Source organism: Radiomyces spectabilis, assembly GCF_025331425.1.
Source record: "Radiomyces spectabilis strain NRRL 2753 chromosome Unknown BYT42scaffold_3, whole genome shotgun sequence".
In the NCBI taxonomy this organism is placed as follows: Eukaryota; Fungi; Mucoromycota; class Mucoromycetes; order Mucorales; family Radiomycetaceae; genus Radiomyces; species Radiomyces spectabilis.
In genome coordinates, this window is record NW_026251928.1 from 2175238 (window position 1) to 2192687 (window position 17450).

The 17450-nt window shown below is 43.8% G+C and overlaps 5 protein-coding genes across 5 annotated transcripts; 2 read left to right on the forward strand and 3 right to left on the reverse strand.

Moving 5' to 3' along the window:
• Positions 1–353: 353 nt before the first annotated feature.
• On the reverse strand, positions 354–683 carry BYT42DRAFT_490931 (uncharacterized protein; the record flags this gene model as incomplete). Its single annotated transcript, XM_051564037.1, has 2 exons — positions 354–509; positions 600–683. 2 exons carry the CDS (start codon positions 681–683, stop codon positions 354–356), a joined length of 240 nt encoding a protein of 79 aa, XP_051426578.1.
• A 2381-nt stretch (positions 684–3064) lies between these two features.
• BYT42DRAFT_561157 (NLI interacting factor-like phosphatase-domain-containing protein) lies at positions 3065–4748 on the reverse strand. Its single transcript, XM_051567333.1, has 4 exons — positions 3976–4748; positions 3741–3857; positions 3564–3675; positions 3065–3497 (listed from the first exon to the last, which is right to left on the reverse strand). Exons 1-4 carry the CDS (start codon positions 4516–4518, stop codon positions 3364–3366), a joined length of 906 nt encoding a protein of 301 aa, XP_051426579.1. The 5' UTR covers positions 4519–4748; the 3' UTR covers positions 3065–3363.
• Positions 4749–5404: 656 nt separating this feature from the next.
• BYT42DRAFT_490949 (uncharacterized protein) lies at positions 5405–5771 on the forward strand (the record flags this gene model as incomplete). Its single annotated transcript, XM_051564040.1, has 2 exons — positions 5405–5602; positions 5718–5771. 2 exons carry the CDS (start codon positions 5405–5407, stop codon positions 5769–5771), a joined length of 252 nt encoding a protein of 83 aa, XP_051426580.1.
• Positions 5772–5905: 134 nt separating this feature from the next.
• On the reverse strand, positions 5906–6856 carry BYT42DRAFT_561163 (uncharacterized protein). Its single transcript, XM_051567334.1, has 2 exons — positions 6225–6856; positions 5906–6051 (listed from the first exon to the last, which is right to left on the reverse strand). Exons 1-2 carry the CDS (start codon positions 6819–6821, stop codon positions 6046–6048), a joined length of 603 nt encoding a protein of 200 aa, XP_051426581.1. The 5' UTR covers positions 6822–6856; the 3' UTR covers positions 5906–6045.
• Positions 6857–8025: 1169 nt separating this feature from the next.
• On the forward strand, positions 8026–17398 carry BYT42DRAFT_511347 (pre-mRNA-processing-splicing factor 8). The gene is made up of 9 exons (XM_051565155.1): positions 8026–8429; positions 8515–10215; positions 10356–10506; positions 10579–10745; positions 10823–14439; positions 14520–14753; positions 14838–15716; positions 15791–16892; positions 16980–17398. The coding sequence occupies exons 1-9, from the start codon at positions 8201–8203 to the stop codon at positions 17135–17137; spliced, it is 8238 nt and encodes a 2745-aa protein (XP_051426582.1). The 5' UTR covers positions 8026–8200; the 3' UTR covers positions 17138–17398.
• The last annotated feature ends 52 nt before the right edge of the window (positions 17399–17450 follow it).

Genomic DNA, 17450 nt, shown 5'->3' on the forward strand with positions numbered 1-17450 from the left:
TGGATTAGCGATGGGTAAAAAGAAAAATGCTGAGTATTAACACAATGGTTGAACCATTGCTGTAAGAGGAAGAAAGGTACATTGGTGGAGAGTAAAAAACGAATGAACACCAGTAGATTCATTATGCTTGCACACAACAAGGGCTACTGATCAACAGAAGTCGGGAAGAAATATGAACATAGAAATGTAAAGCAAAATGAAAGAAGCGCCGTTCTTTTTTTGTGGGGATTCAGCAAGTCTTTTGAATTTGTATTGTTTTTAGGCACAGAGGGAATTCCAGAATGATTGAATGGATGGTGTGCATAGTAGGTTAAAGCTTTTTCGATGGATGTTTTGATGAAAGAGGCGGTTAGTTATTCGCTTTGGTGATAAGCCACGTCAGGATAATGGTTTGTGCAACTGGTATGGGCAGTGTCTCTGGAAAGATCGTTATCGCGGCATGTTTGATTATCGGTGATTGCGTCCATTGACCACTGAGAAGGATGAACTCCATTGCGAGGACAATTGCCCTGTCAAAATAGCCAAAAAAACAAAAAAAAACAAAACAAATGAGATTAAATCAAAAAAGCGGAATGGTACGACATGGTGAGTCAACTTACGCTATGCTGGGGCATCCAGTGACCGCATAATTCACAGGTAGCAGGACAAACGACAGACAGTAAGTGAAGGCAATGAAAAGGCATTGAAAAAAAGTCGAGATCGAGGGACTGACAAAAGATAAGAACAGATCAAAACGGAAGAAAAAGTAAAAGAAGGGATGAATTCTAATTTTTTTTTTCTTCCTTCTGCATCATTTGAATTTCCACAAGTCGATTTAAACAATGTGACGGTGAATGAATCTGCAAAGCATGCTGTAGAGAATAGTCTTTCGTACCCATTTTAAGGGTTATATAAACAAAAATTTGTTGCATGAAAATGCTTGCTTTCATAAACGTGGGTGTGTCGCAATAAAATGCTGATTCTGCGTTTCTGACACATGATACAAAGATACTATTCTAAGGCGAGTAGGATTGGCATAACAGTCAAACCTTGATGAGACAGATGATTTTCCTCTTGTCTTGTCAAAGCTTTGCAAAGCTTTCACATGCTATCTCGATGCTGTCACTTTTTATTTATTTATTTTATCATGTAGGATTGTCCGAAAGTGCAGCAAGGCATGGTGCCTGGGTTGGCAACAGCGGTCTTTCAAACTTCGGCATGAATGGCGCTTGGCTCCGTGAAGACGGCTTGTCAGATCGCATCACCTTGTGACACACTTACTTTTTAGGCCTGGTGAAATGCATCCCGGAACACATGCAGTACCATGTAATCTATTTGCTTTTGTCCTTGATAGCTTTTTACGAACGCTTGTCCACATAATAAGGTTTTTTTTTCGGTTTGTGTTTATCATTTTAACAGATCAGCAAAGAGAAATGAGTAATCTTTTTTGCTGTTACTGTTTTTTTCTTTTTTATTGTAAAAAGTAAGAAGAAATGATTATAGAAGCACCAATAGAGCCCCCCCATTGACACTGAGTATGATGCCATGTAAAGTTCCCTCCAAAATTGCTATTGCAACCGACAGTGCAGTTTGATATCTTTTATTTCAAATGACGACACATGATCGTAAACGTCATCGCTACAGTATCCCTTTGCACAAAGAATGTTTCGATAGAAGCATTATATTCAATGTTGGGCTCCGTGCGTAATGACGATATCGTATTTGTTGGATCATACTGACTAGCAATCGTTCAGCAAACTACCGCAGGGCTATCCTGCTTCTTCACTTGTTGCTTCTCATATTCTTGTTTTTCTACTGTTCGATTTCATATGCTATTGTCCTTTTATGTTTTATGCTCTTATAACGCTTTGGGTTAGGTCATATGCAGGTAATCCCGTTGAATGTATGAACCATGGATGGCATCATGGATAGCCTTGTTGAAACCATCGCTGTTCTAGAGGAAAATAACCCACAAAATGGGGAAGAATGAGGCCGTCGATTATTCAGACCAACGTATATGATGATTCCCAGTTCACTCGCTGCAACGCACAAATACGAAACCATTTCGAGGTATTCATTTTCGGAACAATCTGTCCAAGAGACAATGACCTTGGCGCTCGAAAGTAAGAAAAACTGTAAGTGCTTATTGGAGATACTGACTCATAATTTCAATGATGGTCACATTATGCGAGATATAAAAAAGGGTATATTTACAGGACAAACAAACGAGGTAAGCTGTGATTGCATTCTGCATGATAATTTTCGTATAGGACATTTATAATGGTATGTTTCAAACCATTAGAGGGCACAACATCAGCCTGAATGATCTATTTATCAATTTTTCGATCAATCTAAACGTTGCGCTGTGTCGCTGCTGGAGAAACGTTTGTTGTTGCTATTTGTAATACCGAGTCGTCCGCATGGATTACAAGGTACGATAAACAAAAGATAGGGCGCCAAACAAAAGAATGTTTGCTGATGGTTCATATAAGCTGTGGTGATGGCCATAAAAAAACCCAGGAATTTCATGCCGAGAGCGTACGTACATGGCGTGTCTGAACTGCGATAAACTGATCCGGAAATCAAGTTATTCTTCGAACCTTGCTGCTTGACGCTTCACCTTGGGTCCATTGTCTTGTTGTGACCAAACAGTATTTGACGAAAAGTGAGCACCGCAGCCAAATGATCAGTTTTTGAATGACATGGGAACAACAGTGGATTCGGTAAATAAAAATAAAAAGGTGGGGTAATGTACGAAAAAAAAAAAAAGATCAGAGGAAGATTTATTTGCCCTCATTTTACAGTCAATGCACTTTGTACAACTGGAAACCTGATCCGATCAATTCTAATAGATTCCCCAATCGTTTGAGTTGCCCATGGCGAACTGCAACGACTTTTACATATATATTTCTAGAGCATGCATGATGTTCCAAAATTTCGATGAGTGTAATAAAACAAACGTCCATTTAGCATTTTCATCGTATGCATGGCGACAATACCCGTCCCATACTTCCACCAAAAAACCATCACACGATCATTATTTCAAGTTAAGTCATGACAATCAGATCATTATTATTTATTTGATCAACAATATCAGGTCAGATACAGTTCCGTTCTAATGAGGTTTATGTCAAAAACGAGAATGATGGCAAATTAACAAACTTTGCTTTTACATACAAATACTAGTGGAGTATGAAGAAAAACCGAGGCGTGGGTAAAATCAAATATTGGGCCAAGTTTTGAGGAATACAAATTAACCTATATACAAATCATGCTGCAAACCTCTGCGGCATAAAGCTGCCGCATCCAACAGAATTTACCTAAACTGAGAAGGAATAAAGAAAGTGACAGTGGGAGGGAAGTTTTATCTAGCAAGGCAATCATTTAAGCCATGGATCGTAGTCTTAAAATACTCCGAACATCTGCTGTAAAACGTAAAGCATCTAATAACGGTAAAAGATCCAAAAGACATTCATCTTTGGGGTTGGATATCCAGCCTGGTAATGGTATACCATTATCTACCATTCCATCCGTTAGCATCGTTGTCAGATCAAAACGTGTGGTTCTCTTTTCTCCCCCTTTACCTTGAAACATTTCAAAAGCCGCAGGGCTGTTGTCAACGAGACATACTTTGGCCAAGTCCGATTCGGCCAAAGAGATGTCCTTGACAAAATTTCCATTACGAACGACGCAGGACTGTGATTGGCATTTAGACCCCAAATTTTGGTGAACCCAAAAAAAAAAAAACCTAAAAAAAATACCTGTCTAAAATAACGCTGGGAAACAACGGTTTGATCCTGGTCCAGCCAGTCAATCACTGGATCTGCATATTCTGCCATGGACGCCGTGAAGATGACCACTTTATACCACTGACTGATCTAAAAAAAGACAATCATCCAATCACCAGTGAGAATCTTGCTTTTTGTTGTTGTTTGTCCCATGACCTTCATTAAAAATTGAAAGCATTCAGGGAAACCCAATTTCAAATCAACCAACCGTTTTCAAGAAAAAATCCACATGAGGGCGTTTGTAGACTTCGTAGAGGATACTTTGTTTATCGTTTTGAACTTCAATTTTTTTGCGTTTGATGGAAGCGCTGACGGATCGAGCGGCGTCGGGGGAGCCTAGACGAACGGAGTGGACCAGTGTTTCGTCCAAGTCCAAAATAAGGGTTTTGCCTTTGTAATACTGTAGTGAAAGGGAGGATTTGGTATTGGTTGCTGGGGTTGTTTTGTTGTGTATGGAACAGTCTTTGGACGTTTGGATGGAGGACAACGGAGTAGTGACAGGTGAAGTTGATTTGAGAGTAGATGAAGATAGTGACGATGAAGCGGGTGGAGGTTGAATGAGTTTGGTGGGTGTATTGAAAAAGGAACTGACGTATTCGTAGACAAGGGCCAGGTAGTGAAGAAGATGGGATAAGAATAATCTGTCTGTACATCGTCGGAGCGACGGTACACTGGGCGACGGCGAACTGGTGACGGAGGGTATGGTTGACATAGGAGACGCCATGACGGTGGTTGGCGCCACAGTAATCATTGAACAAGTCGACAGGAAAGAACCAAAATAGGTGCGAAACGCAACAAAAGGGACGAAAAGAAGGAAAAAAAAAGACGAAGAGGACAAAGGAGAAGAAGAAACCAAGGAAATATTTTTCTTTTTTTTTTTTTTACACAAAAAGAGTGTCAACAAGAGGAAAGGAAGAAAGTATGATTTTTTGATCGGTTCTTTTTTTGTTTTTTGTTGATGTTGTTGGTTTTTTTTTTTTTTTTTTTTTTTCAAAGCAGCAAACAGTGGCAGCAAAGAGAAAAGAATCACACCCATCAACTTTTTTCGGGTTGGTTATATATCATCTCTCTTTTGTCTCGCACCTTTTTTTTTCATCTCCAATCCCCGCTCTCCCCATTTTCGTCACTCCACTCCACTCCACTCAAAAACCTCCCCCAATTCCCAGTTCCCAACCCACAGGAACATAAGAACGTCACATTGTTCTCTATTATGGATTACAGTTTATTACAGTCAGCGTTTTCCCCGCACTACGTTGACACTCAATTCCACCCACTCCTCTCTTTTTATTTATTTATTACTAAGATATCATCTTCTTCCTCTCTTCCTCTTCTCTTTCAAAAGGTCCACTAACCATGGCTCCGCTCACCCACTTCTTCATCTCCAAAAACCGAAAAGTGGACTTTGAAGTCGCCCTCATCATCCATGATCTCATCAACGTACCACTCGTCAGTGGACTATATTATGTTCAATGGAAAATTAAATATGCCTCTCATCCTAGTGGTTCAACCGCAAGGTGAAATTTAAAAACAACCTAGCTTTATTTCAACCCACCAACACCCCGCCTTTAAAAAAACCCAAATGTTTTAGATCACCCATCAAAGATCACTGTGTCTACTGGAATCACCCCATCAGCACCATGACTCACCTCATCATAAGCAAACAACGACTTCTCGGGGCTTGCGAACTAAAACTCGAAGTATACCAAGAACTCGGCGGTGGCAAGGAAACGACGTCCATCGGGAACCTCACCGTGAATTTATCCGCCTACGCTGAGAAAGGAGTCACTTCAGATCGTTATTTGCTTCATGATTCCAAATTCAACTCTACCATCAAGGTAAAACGCCAAATTTTGCCTCGTTTCACATGCTTCATTTCTCTGACCCAGCCCGCTTTATTTTTTTTCCCTTCTTGTTCGTCCTACATGCATGCTATTTTTTTTTCCCTTTCAGTTGACCATTCGGATGAATCAAAAGTCCGATGTCGGCATCCAGTTCCAGGTGTAAGTGAACAAAACAAGGCATATTTGAGAGAATGAGTGACACAAATTTGCCCCATCATTTAGACCTCCGCTGATGAAAAAGCAAACATTCAAAGATATACCCACTATCGTCACAGAACGAAAATTACGCACATGTGCCATCGATGATCAGCGTTCTACTGGTAAATAATTTATATGATTGAGCAGCATGTTGCCTCCTTTTTTTTCATTTCATAACCATTCCTCTTTCTACAGCTTTAACAACTTGCTCTTCCATTCGAAAATCCAATTCTGTCATGTCACTTGTAAGCAACTTTCCAAGGGATTGAATGGATTACAAAAAGGAAAAAGAAAAGGTTCTGGGATTTGGGGGGTGAGGCGGATTGGAACGAGGGAAAAAAGCCAGTGAATTGCAGACAAGGAGAAGAAGACGTGTGTTCTTATGCGGCTGCTTGATAATTGCCACTTTATTTCCTAGGCAAAATATTGTCGACAAAGCGCGATATCTTGGAAGCCAATTGATGATACCTCTGCTGCCGATCTCGTGGAGCAATTGTTTGCTAACAAGCCTACAGATATCCAAGCCTAATTCCCATACCATATATTTTATATCATCCTCACCAATGTATTTACCCACCATATTCAAAATGAAGATTACCGAAGCTCCATTCTGGTTTATTTTACCCCTTTTTTTTGTACCAATGGGCCGGTTTTCTGAATTGCGCTGTAATACACCGCTCTGAACAAACTGTAATGCACGCAGAGAAATGAAAAAAAGGGAGTTCGGATGCAAATCTGAAGGCTGGTGGATGACCGGATTAAGCGCCGGATGGAAAAGATGGTCTGCCAAATCAGGCATATCCATTGCCAAAATTGGCATGGCTGCTGTCAAACAAACAAACAAATGAACAAACAAATGTATGCTTGCCACTTTGGAACAATGAGCAACACGACTGCCAACATTCAATGCATGCTGGGAATCCCTTGCATTTACCAACCATTTCATATCGACTTGATGACGCGATGATGGGTCATGGGCCAATTTTTTTTCTCCCCATTCACTTCTACTGGCCATGCAGTAAATAAACGAAAAAAGCTATTGACATTTCCTGACCACAATGATATCAATGATGAAACAAAGAATCTTGTGAGCACAGAGAATAATAATAAAAAAAAAGACCAAAGAATTCCGTATGACCCGTATATTTTCGAGAATTCGAACAGCTGACACCCGTCAACCACGCAAACAGGAACACAGCCGAGGCTAATCTTTCCAGAAGAGGAACATCTTGCATCTCCAATCCAATATCACAAAGTATGAAAAAGTGCAATACGATAAACATTATCAAATGTGGTCAGATGAATGCAAGTTTTTTGATCCATCCTATCCTTGTTAACCCCGGTTTTGTTGATCAGCCTTGCCCAATATCAGCTTATAATGAATCGTGCAGAAGCAGTTTTCATGGTAACGAATTGCTTGGCATTTTCAAGACCCTTTGATATTAGTTTCTACTCCCGCTATTTTTACAAGACGATTCACTCTGAAACTTTTGAAGAGAAGCAATGTGAACATGATGGAACTTTTTATTCCGTCGGATAAGTAATAAGATCACATGCATTTCGCGGTATCCTTCGATGAAGTCGGAACTAAGCATTGCACCTACTTTTTCGAATTACATTTTTCAATTTTGGTAATGTCACTCACTTTACTCCTTATCGATGATGCTTTTCTTTCACTGCCCATCTGCTTTCCCTTTGCCGCGCATACCGGTATATATTGTCCACTGTGCATTACTTGTGTCGAAACACGCCTTGACGGATTACAAGAAACCTTTTTGATAATATTCCATATGTACCAATTATTTCAAAAGCCATTCATGTCTATACCAAAAGACTTGCCCTTATTTTTCATCTTCACAAGCAAAAAAGCTGCGAATTTTCTTGCAGCGGACATCGTTCAATGACCAAGTTTTCAAGAATTGTGGTGACATAAAAGTTGTTTTAGAATATCTGTCTAATACGTACACATACACTCACATATAATCCTCTATTCCTCTCCTGTCCAACTACATATTTTTTATCAAGCGCTTGTCAGTTCGGGACTTCCAGCACTTGGGGGCACCCTCTCAGAGTTGAAATACCGAACAGGGCAATGCGAAGGTCTACTTGATTGGCGGATGAAAGAAAGCAGTCACTGTTAGTTTCTGAGTTGTTTTGAAGCGCACACTTTTTTCGGGGACTGTTGCTGCTGCGACAAGTGGGCAATTACGTCTGTTCACTTTTTTTTTTTCTTTTTTTTTTTCTTTTACCGACTTTCTCTGACGAATTCAACCCGACATTGTTCCATCTCTGTCTTTCACCTGTGCTATTTCACCTCACCAAGAGTACATTCTACTTTTGATATAGCATTTCTTGTTGTCAGTCAAAAGATAGGACGATAATCGAGCTAGCATTATGGCCAGCCACGATCAAGGATTTCCTGTTTCCGTTGGAGGCACGCCTTCTGCTTATTCTGAACAGTCGCAACAGCAGTATGATCAGTATGCCTACGAAGCCGGTTACTATCAGCAGCTACCAAATCAACCTCAGCAACCAGAAAAAACACACGAACAAAAGCTACTTGAGAAATCAAGGAAATGGCAGCAGTTACAAAACAAACGCTACGGTGAAAAACGTAAATTCGGTACGTAATCTACCATGCTAATTGACTCTTGCAAAATTTCAATTCCCCATGACAGCCCATGTCTAAATATTGCCCATGTCGCTAGGTTTCATCGAACATGAAAAAGCTGAAATGCCCCCTGAGCATTTGCGTAAAATCGTGAAAGATCACGGTGACATGTCAGCCAAAAAATTCAGACACGACAAGCGTATTTATCTGGGAGCTCTGAAATACGTCCCTCACGCCGTTTTGAAGCTTCTTGAAAATATGCCCATGCCGTGGGAACAAGTCCGTGAAGTCGAAGTTCTCTATCATATCACCGGTGCGATTACCTTTGTCAACGAAATTCCTTGGGTGGTGGAACCGGTCTATATTGCCCAATGGGGTACCATGTGGATTATGATGCGTCGTGAAAAGCGTGATCGACGTCATTTTAAGCGTATGCGATTCCCTCCTTTCGATGATGAAGAACCTCCATTGGATTATGGTGACAACGTCATGGATGTGGAACCACTTGAAGCCATCCAGATGGAACTGGATGAGGAAGAAGATGCCGCTGTCGTTGACTGGTTTTACGATCCCAAACCTCTTTTAGACACCAAACACATTAATGGTTCTTCTTATCGTAAATGGCGCCTGGATCTTCCCATCATGGCCAATCTTTACCGTTTGGCACATCAGCTGTTGACCGACTTGAACGATCAAAACTACTTTTACCTCTTTGATTTGCATTCCTTCTTCACAGCCAAGGCGTTAAGCATGGCCATTCCCGGTGGTCCCAAGTTCGAACCCTTGTATCGTGATCTGGACACCAGCGACGAAGACTGGAACGAGTTTAACGATATTAACAAGATCATCATTCGCCAACCTGTTCGTACCGAGTACAAGATCGCCTTCCCCTTTTTGTACAATTCGCTCCCTCGCAGTGTGCGCGTTTCATGGTATCATCATCCTACTGTGGTATTTGTCCGGTCTGAAGATCCCGACTTGCCTGCGTTCTATTTCGATCCCATCATCAATCCTATTTCGTCGCGCACCGTCGAGGCGGCTGGCACACAGCATGAAGATTCCATCTTTGGGGATGATGAAGAAGATCAAAGCTTTACGCTTCCTACCACAGTGAAACCTTTCCTCGACGACAAGGAGCTGTACAATGATAACACGGCGAATGCCATTGCTCTTTACTGGGCGCCTCATCCTTATGACAAGCGTTCTGGTTACACACGTCGTGCTCAAGATATTCCTCTCGTCAAGGGCTGGTATCTCGAACACTGTCCTCCTAATCAACCTGTCAAGGTCCGCGTGTCTTACCAAAAACTGTTGAAATGCTACGTGTTGAACGCGTTGAAGCATCGTCCTCCAAAGGCCCTGAATAAGAAGTATCTTTTCCGCAGTCTCAAGTCCACCAAGTTTTTCCAAACCACTCAGCTCGATTGGGTTGAAGCTGGTTTGCAAGTGTGTCGTCAAGGTTACAATATGCTTAACCTGCTGATTCACCGAAAGAATCTTAACTACCTCCACTTGGATTATAACTTTAATCTCAAACCCGTCAAAACACTGACAACCAAAGAACGTAAGAAATCCCGTTTCGGTAACGCTTTCCACTTATGTCGAGAAATCCTCCGTCTCACCAAACTCGTCGTTGACTCCCACGTTCAATATCGTCTTGGCAACGTCGACGCCTTCCAACTGGCCGATGGTCTCCAATATATCTTTGCTCACGTTGGTCAGCTTACCGGCATGTACCGCTACAAATATCGTCTCATGCGTCAAATTCGTATGACCAAAGATCTCAAGCATCTTATCTGTAAGTATTTTAATGCTCCTCAGCCGCGTCTCGGATCATGAATTTCTCGAAACTCATGGAGGATGGATGAGGCGGAACAATGGACTCGGTAGTTATGAGTATGTGAACTAAACTTTTTTTTCTCCCCTCAAACTGTTTAGACTATCGTTTCAATACGGGTCCTGTTGGCAAGGGTCCAGGTGTTGGTTTCTGGGCGCCTGGATGGAGAGTGTGGCTTTTCTTTATGCGTGGTATTGTTCCCTTGCTTGAGCGATGGCTTGGAAATCTGTTGGCTCGTCAATTCGAAGGACGGTAAGTAATCGATTGGGCTGATCTATTCGAACTTCCATGTCATGGTGTACTCATGATTTTATGAATATATAGTCATTCCAAGGGCATTGCCAAGACAGTGACAAAACAGCGTGTTGATTCGCATTACGATCTTGAACTTCGTGCAGCTGTGCTTCACGATATTACCGACGCCATGCCGGAGGGTATCAAGGGCAATAAATCAAGAACCATTCTGCAACATTTGTCAGAAGCATGGAGAGGTACGCCCCAATGATTGACCGCTCAATCACTGACATTTATGATTAACATCTCAATTTTTTTTCTCGAAACTCTGTAGCATGGAAGGCTAATATTCCTTGGAAGGTGCCTGGATTGCCCACGCCCATTGAGAATATGATTCTGCGTTACATCAAGGCCAAGGCCGATTGGTGGACAAGCGTTGCTCATTATAACCGTGAACGTATTCGTCGTGGTGCTACCGTCGATAAAACCGTGTGTCGCAAGAATTTGGGTCGTCTCACCCGTTTATGGCTCAAAGCCGAACAAGAACGTCAGCATAATTACATGAAGGATGGTCCTTACATCACCCCTGAAGAGGCTGTCGCCATTTACACATCCACCGTTCACTGGTTGGAATCGCGTAAATTCTCGCCTATTCCCTTCCCCCCTCTTTCTTACAAACATGACACCAAGTTGCTCATCCTTGCCTTGGAACGTTTGCGTGAAGCTTACAGTGTCCAAGGTCGTCTCAATCAGAGCCAGCGTGAAGAACTCGGTCTTATCGAACAAGCCTACGATAACCCTCATGAAGCCCTGTCCCGTATCAAACGTCTCTTGCTCACTCAGCGTGCGTTCAAGGAAGTCGGCATCGAATTCATGGATCTCTACTCCCATCTCGTTCCTGTCTACGATATTGAACCCCTTGAAAAGATCACCGACGCTTACCTTGACCAGTATCTCTGGTACGAAGCCGATAAACGTCATCTCTTCCCTGCGTGGATCAAACCTTCCGATTCGGAACCCCCGCCATTACTCGTCTATAAATGGTGTCAGGGAATTAACAACCTCGTCGATGTCTGGGATACTTCCGAAGGCCAATGCAACGTCATGATGGAAACCAACTTTAGCCGCGTCTACGAAAAGATCGATCTCACCTTGCTCGGTCGTCTTTTGCGTCTCATCCTCGATCACAATCTTGCCGATTACGCTACCGCCAAAAATAACGTCGTTCTCAACTACAAGGACATGAATCACGTCAACGCTTACGGTCTCATTCGTGGTCTGCAATTCGCGTCCTTCATCTTCCAGTACTATGGCCTTGTTCTCGATCTTCTCGTCCTCGGTCTTCATCGCGCCAGTGAAATGGCCGGCCCTCCTCAACTTCCCAACGACTTTTTGCAGTATCGCGATGTTGCCACGGAGACACGTCATCCCATTCGTCTCTACTCACGCTACATTGACAAGATCCACATCTTCTTCCGCTTCACCGCCGATGAAGCCCGTGATCTCATTCAACGTTACCTCACCGAGCATCCCGATCCCAACTTTGAAAACATTGTCGGCTACAACAACAAGAAATGCTGGCCCCGTGATTGCCGCATGCGTCTCATGAAGCACGACGTCAATCTTGGTCGCGCCGTCTTTTGGGATATCAAAAATCGTCTTCCCCGTTCCCTTACTACGATTGAATGGGAAGACAGCTTCGTCAGTGTTTACTCCAAAGATAACCCAAATCTTCTCTTCGCCATGTCCGGCTTTGAAGTACGCATTCTCCCCAAGATTCGTACCCTCAACGAAGAATTCACTCTCAAGGACGGCGTGTGGAATCTCATCAACGAACAAACCAAGGAGCGTACCGCCCAAGCCTACCTTCGCGTAGATCAGGAATCCATGGATCGCTTCCACAACCGCATCCGTCAGATCCTCATGTCTTCCGGCAGTACCACCTTTAGCAAGATTGCAAACAAATACAACACGGCCCTCATCGGTCTTATGACTTACTACCGTGAAGCCGTCGTCCACACCCGTGAGCTCCTCGATCTCCTTGTGAAATGTGAAAACAAGATTCAAACACGTATCAAGATTGGTCTCAACTCAAAGATGCCTTCAAGATTTCCTCCGGTTGTGTTTTACTGCTATGGCGCAGGAATGCCTGTGCGTCTGGCGGACGGTTCCACCCGGTTGATTGAAGACATTAAAGCTGGCGATCTTGTTCTAGGCAGCGATGGTCAGGCAAGAACAGTGGCTTCCACTGTTTCGGGAACTGCTCCATTGTACCGTGTCAAGCCATCTGGAGAGGAGGAAGACATTTTGTTTGAACCAGGCTTCCTCTGTAACGAAAACCATTACCTTGTGGTGCGCTTGCCTTCGGCTGGCCAATGTTACCAAGTGAAATATGACGAAGAACTCCAGATGGAGCGACCCTATGAAGTAGAAGAGGCACAGCACGCTTCTGAATGGACCGTCAGGGTGAAAGATTTCATTCGTTACGCGGAACATATGAAGGTTACTGGACGTCAACCTATCGACTGTGAAATGCGTTACTCTGGTCCTATCGAACAGTGGCCCATTGCTGCTACCCATGGTGGCCTGGAAAAACTTGTCAAGGAGGCGCATCAATCAACCAATCGTCCTTATGCTGGACTCACCTCCGCTGAATGCGCTTATATCATTGGTGTGTGGCTCGGCAACGGCGCCAAAGATCAATCTGGACTGGAGGAGCGAGTCGAAGCCATTGGCAAAAAGATGGGTCTGACCAACGTCCTGAATTGCGAGTCATCTTCCGACAACCCTCTGTTCTTCATCTTGTCCAAGCTTGGATTGTTGCAAGACAAGTGCGTCTCTGATGAAGCTCGAGAACTCTTTGTGCAAGAATCTGCGGATGTCCGTCGTTCTCTCTTGGCTGGTCTTTTGGACACTAATGGTTCTGCAAGTGAAACCGGCTATATGCTGTCGCAATCGATTACCCACCACAAATCAATCTTGCGCCTTGCCTACGATATCGGACGTTCCCTTGGTCTTTACACTACCACTACCCAACAACAAGTTCCCGGTGACACCGATCTGCGCGGTTCTGTGCGTTTCAGTGGTGATATCCATTTTGTCCCTTGCGTGCTTTCAAAGAACCAAATTGCTCAGTCGGCCCGCTCTGAGCCGCATTTCAGACGCTTCCAAGTTCAAGCTGAACCTGAATGCGTTGACAAGTACTACGGTTTCCAAGTTGCCGATGGACAGTCTCCTTTGTTCTGTCACGGCGATTTCCTCATCGGTCATAACTGTCCCAAAGAACTCGGTGGTCTCGGTATGCTTTCCATGGGTCACATCCTCATCCCGCAGTCCGACCTGCGATGGTCTCAACAAACAGAAACCGGCATCACCCATTTCCGATCGGGTATGTCCCACGATGAAGACCAACTCATTCCCAATCTTTACCGCTACATCCAATCCTGGGAATCGGAATTCGTTGACTCCCAGCGTGTCTGGGCAGAATATGCCCTCAAGCGTCAGGAAGCCAATGCCCAAAATCGTCGTCTTACTTTGGAAGATCTCGAAGATTCTTGGGATAGAGGTATTCCCCGTATTAACACCTTGTTCCAGAAAGATCGCCATACTCTCGCCTATGACAAGGGCTGGCGTGTACGTACCGATTTCAAGCAGTACCAAATCCTCAAGAACAATCCATTCTACTGGACCCATTCGCGCCACGACGGTAAACTCTGGAATCTCAACAATTACCGTACCGATATGATCCAGGCCCTCGGTGGCGTCGAAGGCATCTTGGAACACACCCTTTTCAAAGCCACCTATTTCACCTCTTGGTTAGGTCTTTTCTGGGAAAAGGCTTCCGGTTTCGAAGAATCCATGAAGTACAAGAAACTCACCAACGCTCAACGTTCCGGTCTCAATCAGATTCCAAACAGACGATTCACACTATGGTGGTCCCCCACTGTGAATGTTAGCATCGGAGTTTCAATTTATAACTGCTTTCTATATGTTCAAACGATGATCTAACATACTTCTTTAACGATTTGTAGAGATCCAACGTTTATGTTGGTTTCCAGGTGCAACTGGATTTGACGGGTATTTTCATGCACGGCAAGATTCCGACGCTCAAGATTTCGTTGATTCAAATCTTCCGCGCCCATTTGTGGCAAAAGCTGCACGAGGCGATTACAATGGATTGCTGTCAAGTATTTGATAGAGAATTGGAAGCGCTTCAGATTGAGACGGTGCAGAAGGAGACCATTCATCCCCGCAAGTCGTACAAGGTGAAATTTTATTTCCTTATTTAGGCAATTGTTTCAATTCATACTCCGTACTCACTCTTCACTTTTGGTTTTTTATCTTTTCAGATGAACTCCTCCGCCAGTGACATTCTGTTGTTTGCGGCCTATAAATGGCCAGTGTCGCGCCCTTCGCTGTTGAACGATCCCAAGGATGTGATGGACGGTCCTACGACGACCAAGTACTGGCTAGATATCCAACTGCGATGGGGTGACTTTGATTCGCACGATATTGAGCGATACACACGTGCCAAATTCTTGGATTACACGACGGACAATATGAGTATTTATCCTTCGCCGACGGGTCTGATGATTGGTATCGATTTGGCGTATAACTTGTATTCGGCGTACGGTAACTGGATTCCTGGTATGAAGCCATTGGTGCAGCAGATGATGGCCAAGATTATGAAGGCAAACCCTGCATTGTACGTGTTGCGTGAACGTATTCGCAAGGCGTTGCAGTTATACAGTTCGGAACCGACGGAACCCTACTTGTCATCCACGAATTATGGCGAGTTGTTCAGTAACCAGATTATCTGGTTTGTGGATGATACCAACGTGTACCGTGTGACCATCCACAAGACATTCGAAGGCAATTTGACGACCAAACCGATCAACGGTGCGATCTTTATTTTCAATCCGCGAACGGGTCAACTGTTCCTGAAGATTATTCATACATCGGTGTGGGCTGGTCAGAAGCGTCTTGGTCAGCTTGCCAAGTGGAAGACGGCCGAAGAAGTGGCGGCGTTGATTCGATCACTTCCCGTGGAAGAACAGCCGAAACAGATTATTGTGACCCGTAAGGGTATGTTGGATCCTCTTGAGGTCCATTGTTTGGATTTCCCCAATATTGTCATCAAGGGCAGTGAACTTCAGCTTCCCTTCCAAGCGTGTCTCAAAATCGAAAAGTTTGGTGATCTTATTCTCAAGGCCACTGAACCCCAGATGGTAAGCTTCATGACATATTTTCTTTGGATCATTGCGCTGTCGGTGAGCTAACTTCTGTGTTTTTGTTGTAACAGGTCTTGTTCAACTTGTATGACGACTGGCTGCGCAGCTTCTCCTCGTACACGGCGTTTTCGCGTTTGGTGTTGATTTTGCGTGCATTGCATGTAAATAATGACAAGACCAAGATGATTCTGCGACCGGACAGAAATACGATCACGGAGGCACATCACATTTGGCCGACATTGTCCGACGAAGAATGGGCCAAGGTGGAAGTGCAGCTGAAGGATCTTATCTTGGCAGATTACGGCAAGAAGAACAACGTGAACGTGGCGTCGTTGACCCAATCGGAAATCCGTGATATCATTCTTGGTATGGAGATCCAGGCTCCCTCGCTGCAGCGACAGCAGATTGCCGAGATTGAGAAGCAGACCAAGGAGCAATCGCAGTTGACGGCCGTAACCACAAAGACACGCAACATTCACGGTGATGAAATGATTGTGACCACTACCAGTAACTACGAAACAGCCACGTTCTCTTCAAAGACCGAATGGCGCATTCGAGCCATTTCAGCCACCAACTTGCATCTGCGTACGAATCACATCTACGTCAACTCGGACGATATCAAGGAGAACACGTATACCTACGTATTACCAAAGAATGTGTTGAAGCGATTCATCACCATTGCCGATCTGCGTACCCAGGTGGCCGGTTTGATGTATGGTGTCAGTCCTCCAGATGCACCGAATGTCAAGGAAATCCGATGTGTGGTGATTCCTCCTCAGTGGGGTACTCACCAAACCGTGCATTTGCCGAGTCACTTGCCTGAACACGAATACTTGGCCGATCTGGAACCCCTTGGTTGGTTGCACACGCAACCTCAGGAATTGATGAACATGTCTCCTCAAGATGTTACCACGCATGCCAAATTATTGGCCAACAACAAATCGTGGGATGGCGAAAAGACCATTACCATGACTTGTTCATTTACTCCCGGTTCATGCTCCCTTACCGCATACAAACTCACCCCCGGTGGTTTCGAATGGGGTAAGAACAACATGGACACTGGCAACAATCCTCAAGGTTACCTCCCCACCCATGCCGAAAAGGTGCAAATCCTTTTATCCGATCGATTCCTCGGTTTCTTCATGGTCCCCTCTGAAATTTGGAACTATAACTGTAAGTGTCCTTGCGACTTGAGCTGAACAAACAAACAATTCATTGATAACGCATGCTAACTTCCCTTTTTATTTTTCTTTGTTCTAGTCATGGGTGCACAATTCAATGCGAACATGAACTACCGATTGGTGCTGGACGTTCCCAAAGAATTCTATCACGAATCACATCGTTCAGCTCACTTTATGAACTTTAGCAGCGACATGGAGCCCAGTGGTGACGCTGATATCGAAGATGTCTTTGCGTAAAAAGTAATCACCCGAATCCTCAAGGTTCCCACTCACCAAAAAAAAAAAGCTCATTTAAATTTACTGTATATGTTTCCAAAAAGTTTCTTTTTTCTTTCATCTCTGTTCCCCCTTTTTCTCTTTATTATTTGCTGCCTGATTATTAAAAAAGGTTGATTTGCGACTGTTATTTTAAACAAGGTCCATCTATCCCATGGTAAACTCTTTTTCTAGTGTCGCTCATTATAATCGTAAACGAATTCGCCGTGATGTCAATGACCTGTTATACTGTGTGTCGCGAGAATTTGAACCTTCTCATCCATTTATGGCTCAA